Genomic DNA, 21096 nt, shown 5'->3' with positions numbered 1-21096 from the left:
GATATTGATAGCCAATAACCTATAAAAAAAAACATCAGATGACAGTCTGATAACATATTCATGGTATAGGATAGTTTTTGTTAGAAAAAAGTGCATATTTCAGGTAGAAATCACAGTTTACAATTGCACCGACCATCACAAATCGACTAGAATTACTAGATAGAGCAACGTGTATGACCAATTTACTCATCATAAAACATTTCATAAAAATAGACAAAGCATAGCAATGGAAAGACCCAGTTCTTGTGATTTCAGACCATATTTCAGATTTTCTAAGCGTTTTTCAGCGAAAACACAATAAATCGATAAGTTAGCATACCACATGTGCAAACGTTACCAGAGCATCGATTCCAGCCAAAGAGCGCTATAACGTAATCACCGCCAAAATATATTAATTTTTTCACTAACCTTCTCAGAATTCTTCCGATGACACTCCTGTAACATCATTTTACAACATACATATACAGTTTGTTCGAAAAGGTGCATATTTAGCCATACAAAACCGTGGTTATACAATGGAAATAGTCACAACTCAAGCCTCAAAATGAGGAACGTCAGCTTTCAGAGTGATCTAGTTTAATCGAAAGCTAATCATATACTTGACTAAAAAATACAGGGTTGACAGGAATCGAAAGACAAATTAGTTCTTAATGCAACCGCTGATTTACATTTTTAAAATTATCCTTACTTTTCAATACAGGGTTCGCCAAGTGAAGCTATACCAAACAAAATGGCGAAATATGCGTTTAAAATATTTCGACAGAACAACGATTTATCATATTAAATATTGCTTACTTTGAGCTGTTCTTCCATCATATTCTTGGGCAATGTATCCTTTCTATGTTATAAACGTCTTTTGGTCGATAGATGTCCTCTGTCCTTCGAAATATCCACTAACGATCGAACGGGACCCCAAAACGTGTCCAAAGTTTCAGAGTGCACAACAAAGAAATTCCTCAAAATCGCACTAAACGGATATAAATTGCTATAAAACGGTTCAAATTAACTACATTATGATGTTTTTAACAACTATAACGACTGAAAACATGACCGGAGAAATATTGCTGGTTAGACAAGGATTTGGAATGAGGCAAGTCCGATGTCCTTCACGCTTCAGGCGCGCGACGAGAAAGGGCGGTCCCTATACATTTTGTGGTTTTATAATGGCTGGGATTGTGCAATAGACTCCATTCAAAACGTGATGACGTACAGACACCCAGAGGAAGACGTAGGCAGTGTCGGTTTCTTCATAGCATTCACTGTCGCCTTAAAAACAGACTCCAGATCAGGGGTAAACATTTCTGAAATCTGACCCCTGTCATGAAAAGTGCTGTAGATATTGTTCTGTACCACTCAGAGACAAAATTCCAACTTCTATAGAAACTAGAAGGTGTTTTCTATCCAATAATAACAATAATATGCATATTGTACGATCAAGAATTTAGCACGAGGCAGTTTAATTTGGAGACCCAAATATGCTAATGCGGAACAGCACCCCCTATAGTTGCAAGAACATCACTCTGAATCAGGGCCGGTTTAACTATGGTAGACATCACTCTGAATCAGGGACAGTTTAACTATGGTAGACATCACACTGAATCAGGGACAGTTTAACTATGGTAGACATCACACTGAATCAGGGCCGGTTTAACTATGGTAGACATCACTCTGAATCAGGGACAGTTTAACTATGGTAGACATCACTCTGAATTAGGGCCGGTTTAACTATGGTAGACATCACACTGAATCAGGGACAGTTTAACTATGGTAGACATCACTCTGAATCAGGGACAGTTTAACTATGGTAGACATCACACTGAATCAGGGACAGTTTAACTATGGTAGACATCACTCTGAATCAGGGACAGTTTAACTATGGTAGACATCACTCTGAATCAGGGACAGTTTAACTATGGTAGACATCACTCTGAATCAGGGCCGGTTTAACTATGCTAGACGTCACTCTGAATCAGGGCCGGTTTAACTATGGTAGACGTCACTCTGAATCAGTTTAAGCCATGTATCATTCCCTGAGGTTCTTTGACGATGTAGCCGATCAGAGTGCGTTATTCTCTGAGGTTCTGTGTTCTGTCATTGACAGGCCCAGGCTGTGACGCTAACAGTAGCCCAGGCCTTCAAAGTAGCTCTGGACCTGTGGGAGATTGCTCAGGAAGGTGAGTACTAACTCTAACAGTAAATCAGGAAGGTGAGTACTAACTCTAACAGTAAATCAGGAAGGTGAGTACTAACTCTAACAGTAAATCAGGAAGGTGAGTACTAACTCTAACAGTAAATCAGGAAGGTGAGTACTAACTCTGACAGTAAATCAGGAAGGTGAGTACTAACTCTGACAGTAAATCAGGAAGGTGAGTACTAACTCTAACAGTAAATCAGGAAGGTGAGTACTAACTCTGACAGTAAATCAGGAAGGTCAGTACTAACTCTAACAGTAAATCAGGAAGGTGAGTACTAACTCTAACAGTAAATCAGGAAGGTGAGTACTAACTCTAACAGTAAATCAGGAAGGTGAGTACTAACTCAACAGTAAATCAGGAAGTTGAGTACTAACTCTGACAGTAAATCAGGAAGGTGAGTACTAACTCAACAGTAAATCAGGAAGGTGAGTACTAACTCTTAACAGTAAATCAGGAAGGTGAGTACTAACTCTAACAGTAAATCAGGAAGGTGAGTACTAACTCTAACAGTAAATCAGGAAGGTGAGTACTAACTCTAACAGTAAATCAGGAAGGTGAGTACTAACTCTAACAGTAAATCAGGAAGGTGAGTACTAACTCTAACAGTAAATCAGGAAGGTGAGTACTAACTCTAACAGTAAATCAGGAAGGTGAGTACTAACTCTAACAGTAAATCAGGAAAGTGAGTACTAACTCTGACAGTAAATCAGGAAGGTGAGTACTAACTCTGACAGTAAATCAGGAAGGTGAGTACTAACTCTAACAGTAAATCAGGAAGGTGAGTACTAACTCTGACAGTAAATCAGGAAGGTCAGTACTAACTCTAACAGTAAATCAGGAAGGTGAGTACTAACTCTAACAGTAAATCAGGAAGGTGAGTACTAACTCTAACAGTAAATCAGGAAGGTGAGTACTAACTCTAACAGTAAATCAGGAAGGTGAGTACTAACTCTAACGGTAAATCAGGAAGGTGAGTACTAACTCTGACAGTAAATCAGGAAGGTGAGTACTAACTCTAACAGTAAATCAGGAAGGTGAGTACTAACTCTAACGGTAAATCAGGAAGGTGAGTACTAACTCTAACAGTAAATCAGGAAGGTGAGTACTAACTCTAACGGTAAATCAGGAAGGTGAGTACTAACTCTAACGGTAAATCAGGAAGGTGAGTACTAACTCTGACAGTAAATCAGGAAGGTGAGTACTAACTCTGACAGTAAATCAGGAAGGTGAGTACTAACTCTGACAGTAAATCAGGAAGGTGAGTACTAACTCTGACAGTAAATCAGGAAGGTGAGTACTAACTCTAACAGTAAATCAGGAAGGTCAGTACTAACTCTAACAGTAGCTCAGGAAGGTGAGTACTAACTCTGACAGTAAATCAGGAAGGTGAGTACTAACTCTAACAGTAAATCAGGAAGGTGAGTACTAACTCTAACGGTAAATCAGGAAGGTGAGTACTAACTCTAACAGTAAATCAGGAAGGTCAGTACTAACTCTAACAGTAAATAAGGAAGGTGAGTACTAACTCTAACAGTAGCTCAGGAAGGTGAGTACTAACTCTGACAGTAAATCAGGAAGGTGAGTACTAACTCTAACAGTAAATCAGGAAGGTGAGTACTAACTCTAACGGTAAATCAGGAAGGTGAGTACTAACTCTAACAGTAAATCAGGAAGGTGAGTACTAACTCTAACGGTAAATTAGGAAGGTGAGTACTAACTCTAACGGTAAATCAGGAAGGTGAGTACTAACTCTGACAGTAAATCAGGAAGGTGAGTACTAACTCTGACAGTAAATCAGGAAGGTGAGTACTAACTCTGACAGTAAATCAGGAAGGTGAGTACTAACTCTGACAGTAAATCAGGAAGGTGAGTACTAACTCTGACAGTAAATCAGGAAGGTGAGTACTAACTCTGACAGTAAATCAGGAAGGTGAGTACTAACTCTGACAGTAAATCAGGAAGGTGAGTACTAACTCTGACAGTAAATCAGGAAGGTGAGTACTAACTCTTAACGGTATCTCAGGAAGGTAGATCATTAATGCTGTTAATGCTGTTGATCTAAGTGTGGAGAGATGCTTCCCCTTTAAGGTCAGACTCTTCTCTTTGCGTCTCCTCTCTGTCCTCAGATAAAAGTAAGAAGGCCAGGACGTGCTGCTCGTGTTCTGTCAGCGATGGACAGACAGAGACGACAAACACACACTGTGACTCGGGTAGGTCAACTTCCCGGTACTCTTGCTGTATGACCTTGACAGCTGTTGTTACTAAAGCCTTTTTGCTGCTCAACTCTCGCACGGCAGGGAGTCTGCAGATGTAGATCCCTCCGTAAGACACACTCACTGCGCTTGAGGTAAGTCACTTAGCTACTCTCTGCTCCACTCTCCTCCCAGTGCTCATGGCTTCAGGGGAGACAGCTTGAGATTCTGCTAAAGTGGTGCAGTAAAGCCTCGGGGACCTGGCCTGATCACTATAGTTGAAAGTTTCAGGTCATTAAAATTCTACTACTGTGATGGCCATGTCCCATGGGCTTTCATTGATCTACTCTGTCCTGTGACGCAGGGTCAAAGGAACAACAAAAGATAAGACCTCTTTCTCTCTCTCTTTTTCTCTACCTCTCCCCTCCCCTCTCTATCTCTCTTCTCTCTCTCTCTCTCTCTCTCTCTATCTCTCTCTCCTCCAACCTCCCTCCCCTCTCTACCTCTCCCCTCCCCTCTCTCTCTCTCTCTCTCTCTCTCTCCTCCAACCTCCCTCCCCTCTCTACCTCTCCCCTCCCCTCTCTATCTCTCTCTCTCTCTCCTCCAACCTCCCTCCCTTGCTCCTTCCCCCTCTGTCTCTTTCTCTCTCAGATTCAGAGAAGCACCAGCCCCTGGAGAAGGAAGAGAAACTGAGACGGCCATTCTTCTCCATGTCGTTCAGCTCGCCCCGCAACAAACCCACCCGGAAACGACCAATCAAACACGACTCCTGGGTAGGTCACGACCTTGGGTTCCAGGCCTCTGATTGGTCTAGCCAGTCCCATTATCACACCTAATGTGACTCAAACAGTATTTCTTCTCCTCTGAGGATAAACTGGGACTGTTCCAGGATATTGTTGAGAGATAACGGATGATAAACTGGGACTGTTCCAGGATATTGTTTAGAGATAACAGATGATAAAATGGGACTGTTCCAGGATATTGTTGAGAGATAACAGATGATAAACTGGGACTGTTCCAGGATATTGTTGAGAGATAACAGATGATAAACTGGGACTGTTCCAGGATATTGTTGAGAGATAACAGATGATAAACTGGGACTGTTCCAGGATATTGTTGAGAGATAACAGATGATAAACTGGGACTGTTCCAGGATATTGCTGAGAGATAACAGATGATAAACTAGGACTGTTCCAGGATATTGTTGAGAGATAACAGATGATAAACTGGGACTGTTCCAGGATATTGTTGAGAGATAACAGATGATAAACTGGGACTGTTCCAGGATATTGTTGAGAGATAACGGAGGATAAACTGGGACTGTTCCAGGATATTGTTGAGAGATAACAGAGGATAAACTGGGACTGTTCCAGGATATTGTTGAGAGATAACAGATGATAAACGGGGACTGTTCCAGGATATTGTTGAGAGATAACAGATGATAAACTGGGACTGTTCCAGGATATTGTTGAGAGTTAACGGATGATAAACTGGGACTGTTCCAGGATATTGTTGAGAGATAACAGATGATAAACTGGGACTGTTCCAGGATATTGTTTACAGATAACGGATGATAATGACATGAACCCCATTCTGCTGCGGACTGGGACCATGGCATTTTTAATACACCGGCCCCCAATTATTAACCAGATAATGATCAAATGTACCAGCCCATCTGGCACATGCCAGAAATGCCAGATGGCCAGATGGCCAGTCCGCCCCTGTCCCCATTAGACACGGCCTCGATTATATTAGAGGTGGATAGTCTTCTCTACTACAGGCTTTAAAACTCTGTAGTGCAAGGGGGTTCTTTAAGAAACGGCCATATACTATATACATTATTAAGGTGTAGAGGTCACCCCTAAATACTAGTTTATGGTTCACAAACCACTAAACTTAACATCAAGTTATGACAGTTCAGTGGTTATCAGACCCTAGATCAGTGGTTAGTTGAATGTTCTACTTACTCCAAACACAAGAGCGGTTACTTGTTATGCAGCTGTGTTGACATATACTGGCCACTAGGTGGCATCGTTTTCCCTTTGAATGTTAAATACTCCACCTCATCTGATACCTCACTGGGAGACTAGTTGATGAGAGTAACCACATCTCATCAACTAGTCTGTCAACTACATTATAAAGTCTCTCTCAATTTCAATTTAAGGGGCTTTATTGGCATGGGAAACATATGTTTACATTGACAAAGCAAGTGAAATATGTCATATTATCTATATATACAGTGTTGTAAAACGATGTGAAAATAGTTAAAGTACAAAATGGAAAATAAATATACATAAACATATGTTGTGTTTACAATGGTGTTTGTTCTTCACTGGTTGCCCTTTTCTTGTGGCAACAGGTCACCAATCTTGCTGCTGTGATGGCACACTGTGGTATTTCACCCAGTAGATATGGGAGTTTATCAAGATTGGATTTGTTTTCAAATTATTTGTGGGTCTGTGTAATCTGAGGAAAATAATATGGTCATACATTTGGCAGGAGGTTAGGAAGTGCAGCTCAGTTTCCACCTCATTTTGTGGGCAGTGTGAACATAGCCTGTCTTCTGTTGAGAGCCATGTCTGCCTACGGCGGCCTTTCTCAATAGCAAGGCTATGGTCACTGAGTCTGTACATAGTCAAAGCTTTCCTTAAGTTTGGGTCAGTCACAGACGTAAGGTATTCTGCCACTGTGTACTCTCTGTTTAGGGCCAAATAGCATTCTAGTTTGCTCAGTTTTTTTGTACATTCTTTCCAATGTGTTAAGTAATTATCTTTGTGTTATCTCATGATTTGGTTGGGGTCTCTCTCTGTCTTCCCCTCTCTCTTCACTCTCTTTCTCTCTGTCTTCCCCTCTCTCTGTCTTCCCCTCTCTCTTCACTCTCTTTCTCTCTGTCTTTCTCTCTGTCTTCTTCACTCTCTCTCTCTCTCTCTCTCTCTCTCTCTCTCTCTCTCTCTCTCTCTCTCTCTCTCTCTCTCTCTCTCTCTCTCTCTCTCTCTCTCTCTCTCTCTCTCTCTCTCTCCTCTCTCTCTTTCTCTTTCACTCTCTTTCTTTCTCTCTCTTCACTCTCTTTCTTTCTCTCTCTTCACTCTCTTTCTCTCTTCACTCTCTTTCTCTCTTCTCTCTCTTTCTCTCTATTTACTGAATATTCTTTATTAAAAGTCTCCCAAGGGATGTATCTGAAATATGTCTCCTTTAGTATTCTAAATTTGACCGTACGTCACAAACCAGTGCAATATTATTAACAAACTAATATTGATTTAAAATATTGATATACACTGAGTGTATCAAACATTAGGAACACCCCCCCCCCCCCCCCCCATTTGCCCTCAGAACAACGTCAATTTTGTACACTCAGTGGAGATTGAAAACAGTGTAGAGATTAAATACTGCTCTGCAGCTCTTGGTAATTCACTTAAAACCTCTTAAGGATCCAACCTTTTTTCTTTTAAAAGTTTAGTCTAAAATGACATACCCAAATCTAACTGCCTGTAGCTCAGGACCTGAAGCAAGGATATGCATATTCTTGATACCATTTTAAAGTAAACACTTTGAAGTTTGTAGTGATGTGAAATGAATGTAGGAGAATATAACACATTAGATCTGGTAAAAGATAATAAAAAATAAAAAATAAAAATGTTTTTTTTGTACCATCATCTTTGAAATGGAAGAGAAAGGCCATAATGTATTATTCCAGATCAGGTGCAATTTTGATTTTGGCCACTAGATGGCAGCAGTGTATGTGCAACGTTTTAGACTGATCCAATGAACCATTGCGTATCGGTTCAAAATGTTGTATCAAGACTGGCCAAATGTGCCTAATTGGTTTATTAATATATTTTCAAATTCATTATTGTGCACTCTTCTCAAATAATAGCATGGTATTCTTTCACTGTAATAGTTACTATAAATTGGACAGTGCAGTTAGATTAACAAGAATTTAAGTTTTCTGCCAATATCAGATATATGTCTATGTCCTGGGAAATGTTCATGTTACTCACAACCTCATGCTAATCACATTAGCCTACGTTAGCTTAACTGTCCCGTGAGGGACACACCGATTTAATAAAAAATAAAAACATCACTGCACTATTTGATTGAAGCTATTTCATTATATGATGCACTGAGGAGGTGTATACAATTTACACTGGTACTGTATTTTGTTATAAATGTTACAGTCTGTAGATTATATTGGCCTGCACATTGATGTGTACAGCGTCATGGGATTGTCTTGGTACTGTTTCTACTCACAGAGTGTGGAGGTCATCTTACGATTTGTAGGTTATCTTCGATGCACATCGATGCATACAGTACATTCGGTACTACAGTACATTTTGTCTCATGGGGCTGTCTTCGTTTCCCTTTTTATTCACAGGACGTGGAGGACGGCCTCGATGACGCCTTCTCAAGGTAATATTTAAATTGTTTTACATTCTATTGTATCTCAAATAGTGTCAATCTAATTTCTTAACATGTTTTAAGCCCCAACCTGAGACTGCATGAAAAAAAACAAGTTTCTGGGTTGAAATTTCCAGATAACTTTCCCGCAAACAAACATTTTTCGGGAGTTATCAAGGTCACATCTATCCACTAATATCCACTAATAGTTTAATAAAGTAACTGTTGGTAAAGTAGAGTAAAATAAAAATAAATGTAGTGGTGTATGGACTGACCTGAGATCAGTGGTAGTGGTGTATGGACTGACCTGAGATCAGTTGTAGTGGTGTATGGACTGACCTGAGATCAGTTGTAGTGGTGTATGGACTGACCTGAGATCAGTTGTAGTGGTGTATGGACTGACCTGAGATCAGTTGTAGTGGTGTATGGACTGACCTGAGATCAGTTGTAGTGGTGTATGGACTGACCTGAGATCAGTTGTAGTGGTGTATGGACTGACCTGAGATCAGTTGTAGTGGTGTATGGACTGACCTGAGATCAGTTGTAGTGGTGTATGGACTGACCTGAGATCAGTTGTAGGGGTGTATGGACTGACCTGAGATCAGTTGTATCGGCAATTAAGGAAATTAAACAAGCTATGAAAAAATAAAGTAGTACATAAGTCCAGGGTATATTTCCCTGGCTCTCTCTACATCTAGACAGGGCTCTTTAACCGAAATTACTGCAATTAACATCTTTTAAGCCCCAACCTGAGACTGCTTTGAAAAGACACAGACATTTCCAGATCACTTTCCCAAGCAAACAAACAGTTTTTTGGGGGAGTTATCAATGGCGTATATAACACCTACACTGCTTTGGCACACCCTGCGTGAACGTTGGGAAACGAACAGGTTGGTGTTCAGACGACCGGGTCTGGAAACCCAGTGTGATCGGGTTGAGTATTCAGGAAAACATCACCTGGGAACAACGTCTCTCAGGTTTCCCTGACAACGTGCACTTCAAGGGGGTGTGTACTAGGGTGGTGAAAATGCCAGCTGGAAAATCCGAGCTAATATTATTTATTTTTTGCTACCTCAGCTGCAGTAGGCAACACTAAAACAATCTTTAGGCTGGTTTACAAAATATAATGTTACTATACAATGCTAGCTTTTCTAAACATCCAAATTCACGTTCAAATAATACATTCAGAACAAAACGTGTGTTAACTTGTTCAACTCTGACCTGTTGTTATGGGTTCTGTACATTTCTGACTATAGAAAATGACATATAATTTGAAAACTACAGCCCTTGTCTGTTTGGAAATTTTAACTGAAATCTTACTGCTGGCAATGTCATCCCACCGGCACCATACCGGCCTCCTATCTGTCCCTCTCTCTGTCTCTGTTCCTCGCTCTGTCCCTGTCTGCCTGGAGGGGGCTGCTCATACGGGGGCAGGGGGTGGCACCGCATATGTGGAGTAGAGCTGGGGGGGGGGGGGGGTTTAGGATGGAAGGGGGCAGTAGGGTGGAACGTGGGGGTCGACCCCCCCAGGGGCCTTGAGGAGATGAATGGGGGTCCTCCGGTTAACGGGGAGCTTTGTATGCCCGACTGAGGAGGAGACGGCCGAGGAAGAGCAGGAGGAGGAAGGCAACATGTCCTGGGGTTGGTAGCCACTGCATAACAACGACCCAGTGCTGAATCCAACATGTCTGAAGGGGAGGGTAGCCACTGCATAACAACGACCCAGTGCTGAATCCAACATGTCTGAAGGGGAGGGTAACCACTGCATAACAACGACCCAGTGCTGAATCCAACATGTCTGAAGGGGAGGGTAGCCACTGCATAACAACGACCCAGTGCTGAATCCAACATGTCTGAAGGGGAGGGTAGCCACTGCATAACAACGACCCAGTGCTGAATCCAACATGTCTGAAGGGGAGGGTAACCACTGCATAACAACGACCCAGTGCTGAATCCAACATGTCTGAAGGGGAGGGTAGCCACTGCATAACAACGACCCAGTGCTGAATCCAACATGTCTGAAGGGGAGGGTAACCACTGCATAACAACGACCCAGTGCTGAATCCAACATGTCTGAAGGGGAGGGTAGCCACTGCATAACAACGACCCAGTGCTGAATCCAACATGTCTGAAAGAAACAGACAGAAAGACTGTTTAGATAAAACAAAAGTTGCCACATTGATTATTGCGATTCTAATGAATATATTTGTTTTTATATGAACAACACATGTGGATAGTTGTTCAAATCTAACTGGCCTTTCATGTCATAACCTCATGTTATTGTTGTATTTTTTTTATTATCTTCCAAAGACAACAAAATAATATTACCCCAACAGGGTCACCTGGTAAGACTGACCTGGCAACAGCGTAGCTAACAGGGTCACCTGGTAAGACTGACCTGGCAACAGCGTAGCTAACAGGGTCACCTGGTAAGACTGACCTGGCAACAGCGTAGCTAACAGGGTCACCTGGTAAGACTGACCTGGCAACAGCGTAGCTAACAGGGTCACCTGGTAAGACTGACCTGGCAACAGCGTAGCTAACAGGGTCACCTGGTAAGACTGACCTGGCAACAGCGTAGCTAACAGGGTCACCTGGTAAGACTGACCTGGCAACAGCGTAGCCTGAAGCGAGGGGTGTAGGGCATTCCTCCTTCCTGGGAGGAACCAGAAGAGCCTGGGGTGTAGGAATATTGAGTACAATCATTATCATTTATGTCTCCATAAAACACCTATATGCTTTAATATTAATTGCAAGTTTTTTTTTTCTGCACTCACAAAATCCAACGCTCTCAGTAAATCAAACCACGGAGACATGAAGTTGTATCCTACATTTTGATGTACAGCTGTGAGTGAATGATGTTGCCCATGACAGAGGTGCTGTTCAGGTCTTTGACCATGTTCTTAGCCCCCCTGGTGCTCCTCCACCTTTCCAAACTTGATGCACATCTTCGCCAGGAAGGGCTACTTGATGTTGTCATTGAGGCTAGCAAAGGTCACCTCCTTGTAGAGATCATCCAGAGGTCACCTCCTTGAGGGGAAGGGAACTCATCCAGAGGTCACCTCCTTGAGAGGAAGGGAACTCATCTAGAGTTCACCTCCTTGAGGGGAAGGGTACTCATCCAGAGGTCACCTCCTTGTAGAACTCATCCAGAGGTCACCTCCTTGTAGAGATCATCCAGAGGTCACCTCCTTGAGGGGAAGGGTACTCATCCAGAGGTCAACTCCTTGAGAGGAAGGGAACTCATCCAGAGGTCACCTCCTTGAGGGGAAGGGAACTCCTCCAGAGGTCACCTCCTTGTAGAACTCATCCAGAGGTCACCTCCTTGTAGAACTCCTCCAGAGGTCACCTCCTTGTAGAACTCCTCCAGAGGTCACCTCCTTGTAGAACTCCTCCAGAGGTCACCTCCTTGTAGAGATCATCCAGAGGTCACCTCCTTGAGGGGAAGGGAACTCATCTAGAGGAGGGGTTTATGAATGATGCACACACAGACAGCATACACTAGGCTTCTCATAATGACCTGAACACAGTCACCTTGAGAAACAATACCAACAGATAAATTGCCTGTTCCCAGATCTGTTTGTGCCGTCTTGCCAACTCCTTTGATAATTGTCAAACATGTTTGGCATAACAATGTATAGTAGTTGGCAAGACAACAGATCTGGGACCAGGCTGGCAGACACACATTATATGCTTTAAATCTCATAGACAACACATCTCTGCAATAACGATTCCATTCAAAATCCAAACCGGTTACCTCTGAGCTGTAAGCTGATGGCATAGCTGACAGGGACTGGCTGGCTACATACTGCTTTGAGCACCCTGAGCTCATCATTGGCTGGCTACATACTGCTTGGAGCCCCCTGAGCTCATCATTGGCTGGCTACATACTGCTTTGAGCACCCTGAGCTCATCATTGGCTGGCTACATACTGCTTGGATCCCCCTGAGCTCATCATTGGCTGGCTACATACTGCTTGGATCCCCCTGAGCTCATCATTGGCTGGCTACATACTGCTTGGAGCCCCCTGAGCTAATCGTTGGCTGGCTCTGGTAGTCACGCAGTTTACACACCCGAAAATGTCACATTACGTTGATGCACAATAATCAGGAGTGTACAATCCCAGAAATCCTTGTGTCAGTGCGTAGTCAGGAGTGTATGACGCCAGAAATACTTTATAGGAGACAGACAGCATGAGGGGTTGTTAAGGTTAGTGAGGCAGCAGATCATATCTTTTATAGGAGACATAAGTCTCTCACAGCAGATCAGAAGAACTGCTACAGGGGCTTTTGAAGACTACAATCAATCACAATGCCTCGTGGGTAAATAGAGGCAGGGACGGTTTCTTTCTTTCTGTTTGTTTTATTTTGGGCCCCCGGATTGATCCAACCAAGCCAGAACCGTTTTGTAGAACGATTCCCGAGATGATGGTATAGAAATAGAATCGATAGAACCTGACTTGAATTTCTATGATTACAGTATAGATGGGAGTTGGTGTCCAATCTCTATAGTCACACTGAGGTTGGGATGTGGTGTGTGTGTGTGTGTGTGTGTGTGTGTGTGTGTGTGTGTGTGTGTGTGTGTGTGTGTGTGTGTGTGTGTGTGTGTGGGTGTGGGTGTGTGTGTGTGTCATGAGAATTACATTCTCCATGTTCATAAACCCAATTCAATGAACTACTCAGCCTGAAACCCAGAATTTGTAGGAAACTGGTTGAAATGAATCAGACGGAGGCCCAGCTACAATAGTCAGAAAGTTAATTTTTCGAGAGCGCAGCCCATCCTTACATGTACATTGGTTTATATACCTCTCATTTCATCATAACTGTCCCTCCTCCTCTAAGACAATGACAATATAGTTCACAAGTCTTCTCCTTCTCATACAGTACATTGTCTGCCACCTGTTATACAATCTACTACAAGCCCATGGTCTCTCCCCTCCCTGGGTGGGGACAGAATGTCCTGTAAGGAACACAGTAGTACAGCTTGTCTGTCGATAGCTCCTCGTATCATTTGTTTCACACTTGCACCCTTCTTACATACTAAAAAGGAACAAAAAGTCCTTGTTCTAATTCTGACTAAAACTACACACATCGGATTTAGATTTATGATTCTAATAAATTTCATACAATCATACAGTGACAGGGTAGAATTCTGTTAGTTATAGTTCTACGTCAAACGTATACATCATTTAGTCATTATTCATAAAATCTTAACAGTGTGTTATTATATAATTAATGGATTATATTTTAAATGCTCATTAAAGTGCGGTAAATGGGTAAATGTTCATGTTTTAAAAAAAAACATTTGTTCAAAAACAAGCTGTTTACTACTTTGCCCATCAGTGACTGCCAGCTCCGCTTCCGTGAACACATAGGCCGTGGGAACATTGCTTCGATTGTTTTGCCAGCTATTTGCTATGAGGAGGAAATACCTCAATGCAATCGCAAGATTTCATAGCATGAATTATAACAGCACAAAGTGAATAGATATGTTCCTTTCAGTCAGAACTCTGCTGTAGTCTCCATCCCAATGAGTCTCTCGTGCCAGACGGCTTACTTCCCCACAATGAGAGTGGATCTGCTCTATCAGGTACAGATGACGCTAAAACAAAAAGCTAATTGTAATTAATTTGTAAATATATAATCAGAACAGTCAAGGGAGCCTGAGACCTGATAAACCAGACAAGAAGAGTGGAAAGAAAGAGCGATACACTAACTAGAACCTTCTCGGATAGGACCAAAAAACATGGCCAGTTGCCCCTGACTTTGTTTATAAGGTTCTACAGTAGGTGACAGGGCGACTAAAACAGCATAAAACCAGGTGTATCACAACCCATGTTGAAAGTAAATATCCAGTTACAGAAACATTTAGAAATAGTTTGGTCGATTTTTTTGTTTGTTTGTTGTTGTGTGAAATTAACCAGTTTTTGAACTACCTTTTTGAACAACACATCTGCCACGCTAATCCTCAACACCGGGACACCTCAGGGGTGCGTGCTCAGTCCCCTCCTGTACTCCCTGTTCACTCATGACTGCACGGCAAAGGCACGACTCCCAACACCATCATTAAGTTTGCTGATGACACAAAAGTGGTTAGGCCTGATCACCGACAACGATGAGACAGCCTATAGTGAGGAGGTCAGAGACCTGACCATGTGGTGCAAGGACAACAACCTTTCCCTCAATGTGATCAAGACAAAGGAGATGATTGTGGACTACAGGAAAAGGAGGACCGAGCACGCCCCATTCTCATCGACAGGGCTGTAGTGGAGCAGGTTGAGAGCTTCAAGTTACTTGGCGTCCACATCACCAACAAACTAACATGGTCAAAGCACACCAAGACAGTCGTGAAGAGGGCACGACAAAACCTATTCCCCCTCAGGAGACTGAAAAGATTTGGCATGGGTCATTAAATGCTCAAAAGGTTTTCCAGCTGCACCATCGAGAGCATCCTGACTGGTTGCATCATTGCCTGGTATGTAACTGCTTGGCCTCTGACCGCAAGGCACTACGGAGGGTAGTGCGTACGGCCCAGTACATCACCAGGGCCAAGCTTCCTGCCATCCAGGACCTCTATACCAGGCGGTGTCAGAGGAAGGCCGTAAAAATTGTCAAAGACTCCAGCCACCCTAGTCATAGACTGTTCTGTCTGCTACCGCACGACAAGCGGTACCGGAGCGCCAAGTCTAGGTCCAAGAGGATTCTAAACAGCTTCTACCCCCAAGCCATAAGACTCCTGAACACCTAATCAAATGGCACCCAGACTATTTACATTGGCCACCCCCCCTCTTCTATGCTGCTGCTACTCTCTGTTATTATCTATTCATAGTCACTTTAATAACTCTACCTACATGTACATATTACCTCAATTACCTCAACACTGGTGCCCCTGCATATTAACTCTGTACCGGTACCACCTGTATATAGCCCCCGCTATTGTTATTTACTGCTGCTCTTTAATTATTTGTTATTCTTAAATCTGTAACCTAATAAAATGTGGGGAAAAGTAAAAGGGTCTGAGTACTTACCGAAGGCATTGTATTTCTGTCTTGTTGCTTTGTTAACTCCAACCACCTCGTGCCCCAGGTATTCAGCCAATCAGCGGCCGCTGCTGTGTGGTGGGATGTGTGGCTATACAATGGCAGGCTACCCAGGGTTGTATGTGGACAACGGGACACTGTATGTGGACAACGGGACACTGTGTGTGGACAACGGGACACTGTATGTGGACAACGGGACACTGTATGTGGACAACGGGACACTGTATGTGGACAACGGGACACTGTATGTGGACAACGGGACATGGAAGCAAATCTACAGATACATCACTGTAGATTGTGTATTGTCAGTGTGAAATGAAATGCCATGTTACACACTATCCAAAACATTATCCAAAGTGTATTTTAGATGTACTGTATATTCCCCAGGCATTGGATTGGGTTAACAGTTTTTTTTTTAAACATGACACATTAAAACGTCCGTTTTGACCGAGTTGAAAACGTTGGCCAGGCTTCTTAATGCATTATGGAAGTGTGAATAATTCAACCTGATCTAAAACAGGATGTTGTCATAGCTTTTAGATTTCAGCTGGCTTGTTCTTTTTTTTTTTAAATATACTCTAATTTGAGCCCAGGAAGTTGCAGGGCTGAAGCCAGACTTTGTGGATTATTTATTACTACTGGGTAAAAGTGGACATTTTTATCTGTCGGTCTCCGTTTTTGACACGAAGCATAAGTAGCCTATTCACAGACTGAGGACATCTATGTGTGTGTGTACAAGGCAATTACGTTTCTTCATACTTAGAATAACATGCCGTGTCTGCATGCAATGCGGAGTCTTTTGAGCTCTCTCCTTTATAAAGGAGATGTTTAAATGATGAAAACGTTGGTAGTCTGACCCTGCTAACTAGTCTTTATACAAACTAGCCCTGACCCTGCTAACTAGTCTTTATACTAACTAGCCCTGACCCTGCTAACTCGTCTTTAAACTAACTAGCCCTGACCCTGCTAACTCGTCTTTAAACTAACTAGCCCTGACCCTGCTAACTAGTCTTTATACTAACTAGCCCTGACCCTGCTAACTCGTCTTTAAACTAACTAGCCCTGACCCTGCTAACTAGTCTTTATACTAACTAGCCCCGACCCTGCTAACTAGTCTTTATACTAACTAGCCCTGACCCTGCTAACTAGTCTTTAAACTAACTAGCCCTGACCCTGCTAACTAGTCTTTAAACTAACTAGCCCTGACCCTGCTAACTAGTCTTTAAACTAACTAACCCTGACCCTGCTAACTAGTCTTTAAACTAACTAGCCCTGACCCTGCTAACTAGTCTTTAAACTAACTAGCCCTGACCCTGCTAACTCGTCTTTAAACTAACTAGCCCTGACCCTGCTAACTAGTCTTTAAACTAACTAGCCCTGACCCTGCTAACTAGTCTTTAAACTAACTAGCCCTGACCCTGCTAACTAGTCTTTAAACTAACTAGCCCTGGCCCTGCTAACTAGTATTTAAACTAACTAGCCCTGACCCTGCTAACTAGTATTTAAACTAACTAGCCCTGACCCTGCTAACTAGTCTTTAAACTAACTAGCCCTAGCCCCCTAGTTAGTTTTAAGGCTAGTTAGCAGGGTCAGGGCTAGTTAGTTTAAAGACGAGTTAGCAGGGTCAGGGCTAGTTAGTTTAAAGACTAGTGTGTGTGTGTGTGTGTGTGTGTGTGAGATGGTTTTATTTATAAGGTGTGTTTTTTCTCTTCAACCCGACATGCAGCAACATGGTGGTAGAAGAGATGGACACTGGTAAGTGAGGTGAGCTCATTAGAATGTTATTATACATATTATATATTATACATGAACATGTTTGTATGTACGGTAGAATTTTGATTTCATCAGTGGGGTCTGTCTGTCTGTCTGTCTGTCTGTCTGTCTGTCTGTCTGTCTGTCTGTCTGTCTGTCTGTCTGTCTGTCTGTCTGTCTGTCTGTCTGTCTGTCTGTCTGTCTGTATCAGTTGGACTCAAACTATTGTGATTCCCTATCTGTCTCTGTCTGTCCAGACAGGCAGTGAACCTCTACAGACAGCACTCTCTATCCCTTCTCTCTCTCTCTATCTCTCACCCCTCTCTCTCTCCCACTCACTCCTTCCTCCTTCCCTCCCTCTCTCTCCCCCTCTCTCTCTCCCCTCCCGCTCCCAGCCTGGCAGAGTCCAGGTCCGGACAGCAGTCTAAGGATGCAGCTCTGAACCCCTTAGAGGAAGACATCACCCCCACCCCCCCTAGAGGAAGACATCACCCCCACCCCCCCCTAGAGGAAGACATCACCCCCACCCCCACCTAGAGTAAGACATCACCACCACCCCCCCCTAGAGGAAGACATCACCACCACCCCCCCTAGAGGAAGACACCACCACCCCCCCTAGAGGAAGACACCACCGCCCCCCCTAGAAGAAGACACCACCACCGCCCCCCCCTAGAGGAAGAAACCACCACCACCCCCCCTAGAGGAAGACATCACCCCCCCCCCCCCCCTAGAGGAAAACAACACCACCACCCCCCCTAGAGGAAGACTCCACCACCACCCCCCCTAGAGGAAGACACCACCACCCCCCGTAGAGGAAGACACCACCACCCCCCCTCGAGGAAGACACCACCCCCCCCCTAGAGGAAGACACCACCCCCCCCTAGAGGAAGACACCACCCCCCCTAGAGGAAGACACCACCCCCCCCCTAGAGGAAGACACCACCCCCACCCCCCCTAGAGGAAGACTCCACCACCACCCCCCCTAGAGGAAGACTCCACCACCACCACCCCCCTAGAGGAAGACACCACCACCACCCCCCCTAGAGGAAGACACCACCACCCCCCGTAGAGGAAGACACCACCACCCCCCCTCGAGGAAGACACCACCCCCCCCCTAGAGGAAGACACCACCCCCCCCTAGAGGAAGACACCACCCCCCCTAGAGGAAGACACCACCCCCCCCCTAGAGGAAGACACCACCCCCACCCCCCCTAGAGGAAGACTCCACCACCACCCCCCCTAGAGGAAGACTCCACCACCACCACCCCCCTAGAGGAAGACACCACCACCACCCCTCCTAGAGGAAGACACCACCCCTCCTAGAGGAAGACACCACCCCCCATAGAGGAAGACACCACCACCACCCCCCCTAGAGGAACACAACACCACCCCCCTAGAGGAAGACATCACCACCACCCTAGAGGAAGACATCACCACCACCCCCCTAGAGGAAGACTCCACCACCACCCCCCCTAGAGGAAGACAACACCCCCCCTAGAGGAACACAACACCACCCCCCTAGAGGAAGACATCACCACCACCCCCCTAGAGGAAGACATCACCACCACCCCCCTAGAGGAAGACTCCACCACCACCCCCCCTAGAGGAAGACATCACCACCACCCCCCCTAGAGGAAGACATCACCACCACCCCCCCTAGAGGAAGACACCACCACCACCCCCCCTAAAGGAAGACACCACCACCCCCCCTAGAGGAAGACTCCACCACCACCACCCCTAGAGGAAGACTCCACCACCACCCCCCCTAAAGGAAGACACCACCACCACCCTCCACTAAAGGAAGACACCACCACTAACCCCCCTAGAGGAAGACACCACCCACCTAAAGGAAGACACCAACCCCCCTAGAGGAAGACACCACCACCACCCCCCTAAAGGAAGACACCACCACCACCCTCCACTAAAGGAAGACACCACCACTAACCCCCCTAGAGGAAGACACCACCCACCTAAAGGAAGACACCAACCCCCCTAGAGGAAGACACCACCACCACCCCCCTAAAGGAAGACACCACCACCACCCTCCACTAAAGGAAGACACCACCACTAACCCCCCTAGAGGAAGACACCACCCACCTAAAGGAAGACACCAACCCCCCTAGAGGAAGACACCACCACCACCCCCCTAAAGGAAGACACCACCACCACCCTCCACTAAAGGAAGACACCACCACTAACCCCCCTAGAGGAAGACACCACCCACCTAAAGGAAGACACCAACCCCCCTAGAGGAAGACACCACCACCACCCCCCTAAAGGAAGACACCACCACCACCCTCCACTAAAGGAAGACACCACCACTAACCCCCCTAGAGGAAGACACCACCCACCTAAAGGAAGACACCAACCCCCCTAGAGGAAGACACCACCACCAACCCCCCAAAGAGGAAGACTCCACCACCACCCCCCCCCCCCTAGAGGAAGACACCACCACTAACCCCCCTAGAGGAAGACACCACCCCCCCTAGAGGAAGACATCCCCACCACCCCCCTAGAGGAAGACACCACCCCCCCTAGAGGAAAACACCACCACCCCCCCTAGAGGAAAACACCACCACCCCCCTAGAGGAAGACACCACCCCCCTAGAGGAAGACACCACCCCCCTAGAGGAAGACACCACCACCCCTAGAGGAACACAACACCACCACCCTAGAGGAAGACACCACCCCCCCTAGAGGAAGACACCACCCCCCTAGAGGAAGACACCACCCCCCCTAGAGGAAGACATCACCACCACCCTAGAGGAAGACATCACCACCACCCTAGAGGAAGACATCCACCACCACCCCCCTAGAGGAAGACTCCACCACCACCCCCCCTAGAGGAAGACAACACCCCCCCTAGAGGAACACAACACCACCCCCCTAGAGGAAGACATCACCACCACCCCCCTAGAGGAAGACACCACCCCCCCTAGAGGAAGACATCACCACCACCCTAGAGGAAGACATCACCACCACCCCCCTAGAGGAAGACTCCACCACCACCCCCCCTAGAGGAAGACATCACCACCACCCCCCCTAGAGGAAGACATCACCACCACCCCCCCTAGAGGAAGACACCACCACCACCCCCCCTAAAGGAAGACACCACCACCCCCCCTAGAGGAAGACATCACCACCACCCCCCTAGAGGAAGACTCCACCACCACCCCCCCTAGAGGAAGACACCACCACCCCCCCCTAGAGGAAGACTCCACCACCACCCCCCTAAAGGAAGACACCACCACCACCCTCCACTAAAGGAAGACACCACCACTAACCCCCCTAGAGGAAGACACCACCCACCTAAAGGAAGACACCAACCCCCCTAGAGGAAGACACCACCACCACCCCCCTAAAGGAAGACACCACCACCACCCTCCACTAAAGGAAGACACCACCACTAACCCCCCTAGAGGAAGACACCACCCACCTAAAGGAAGACACCAACCCCCCTAGAGGAAGACACCACCACCACCCCCCTAAAGGAAGACTCCACCACCACCCCCCCTAGAGGAAG

At 45.3% G+C, this 21096-nt stretch overlaps 1 protein-coding gene across 1 annotated transcript in view; it reads left to right on the top strand.

Moving 5' to 3' along the window:
* LOC139582460 (low density lipoprotein receptor adapter protein 1) overlaps positions 1-18065 on the top strand; it is a 134699-nt gene extending 116634 nt beyond the window's left edge. The window contains exons 5-10 of the mRNA XM_071412481.1: positions 2102-2174; positions 4322-4405; positions 5039-5160; positions 8760-8794; positions 17548-17576; positions 17969-18065. Of these exons, the coding sequence (XP_071268582.1) occupies positions 2102-2174; positions 4322-4405; positions 5039-5160; positions 8760-8794; positions 17548-17576; positions 17969-18015 (390 nt within the window). The 3' untranslated portion in view covers positions 18016-18065. The remainder of the gene's footprint in view (positions 1-2101; positions 2175-4321; positions 4406-5038; positions 5161-8759; positions 8795-17547; positions 17577-17968) is intronic.
* Positions 18066-21096: the final 3031 nt, after the last annotated feature.

This window comes from Salvelinus alpinus, chromosome 8, assembly GCF_045679555.1.
Source record: "Salvelinus alpinus chromosome 8, SLU_Salpinus.1, whole genome shotgun sequence".
NCBI classification, from domain to species: domain Eukaryota; kingdom Metazoa; phylum Chordata; class Actinopteri; order Salmoniformes; family Salmonidae; genus Salvelinus; species Salvelinus alpinus.
Note: the sequence above shows the minus strand (reverse complement) of the source record. Positions and strands in the feature narration are given on the sequence as shown.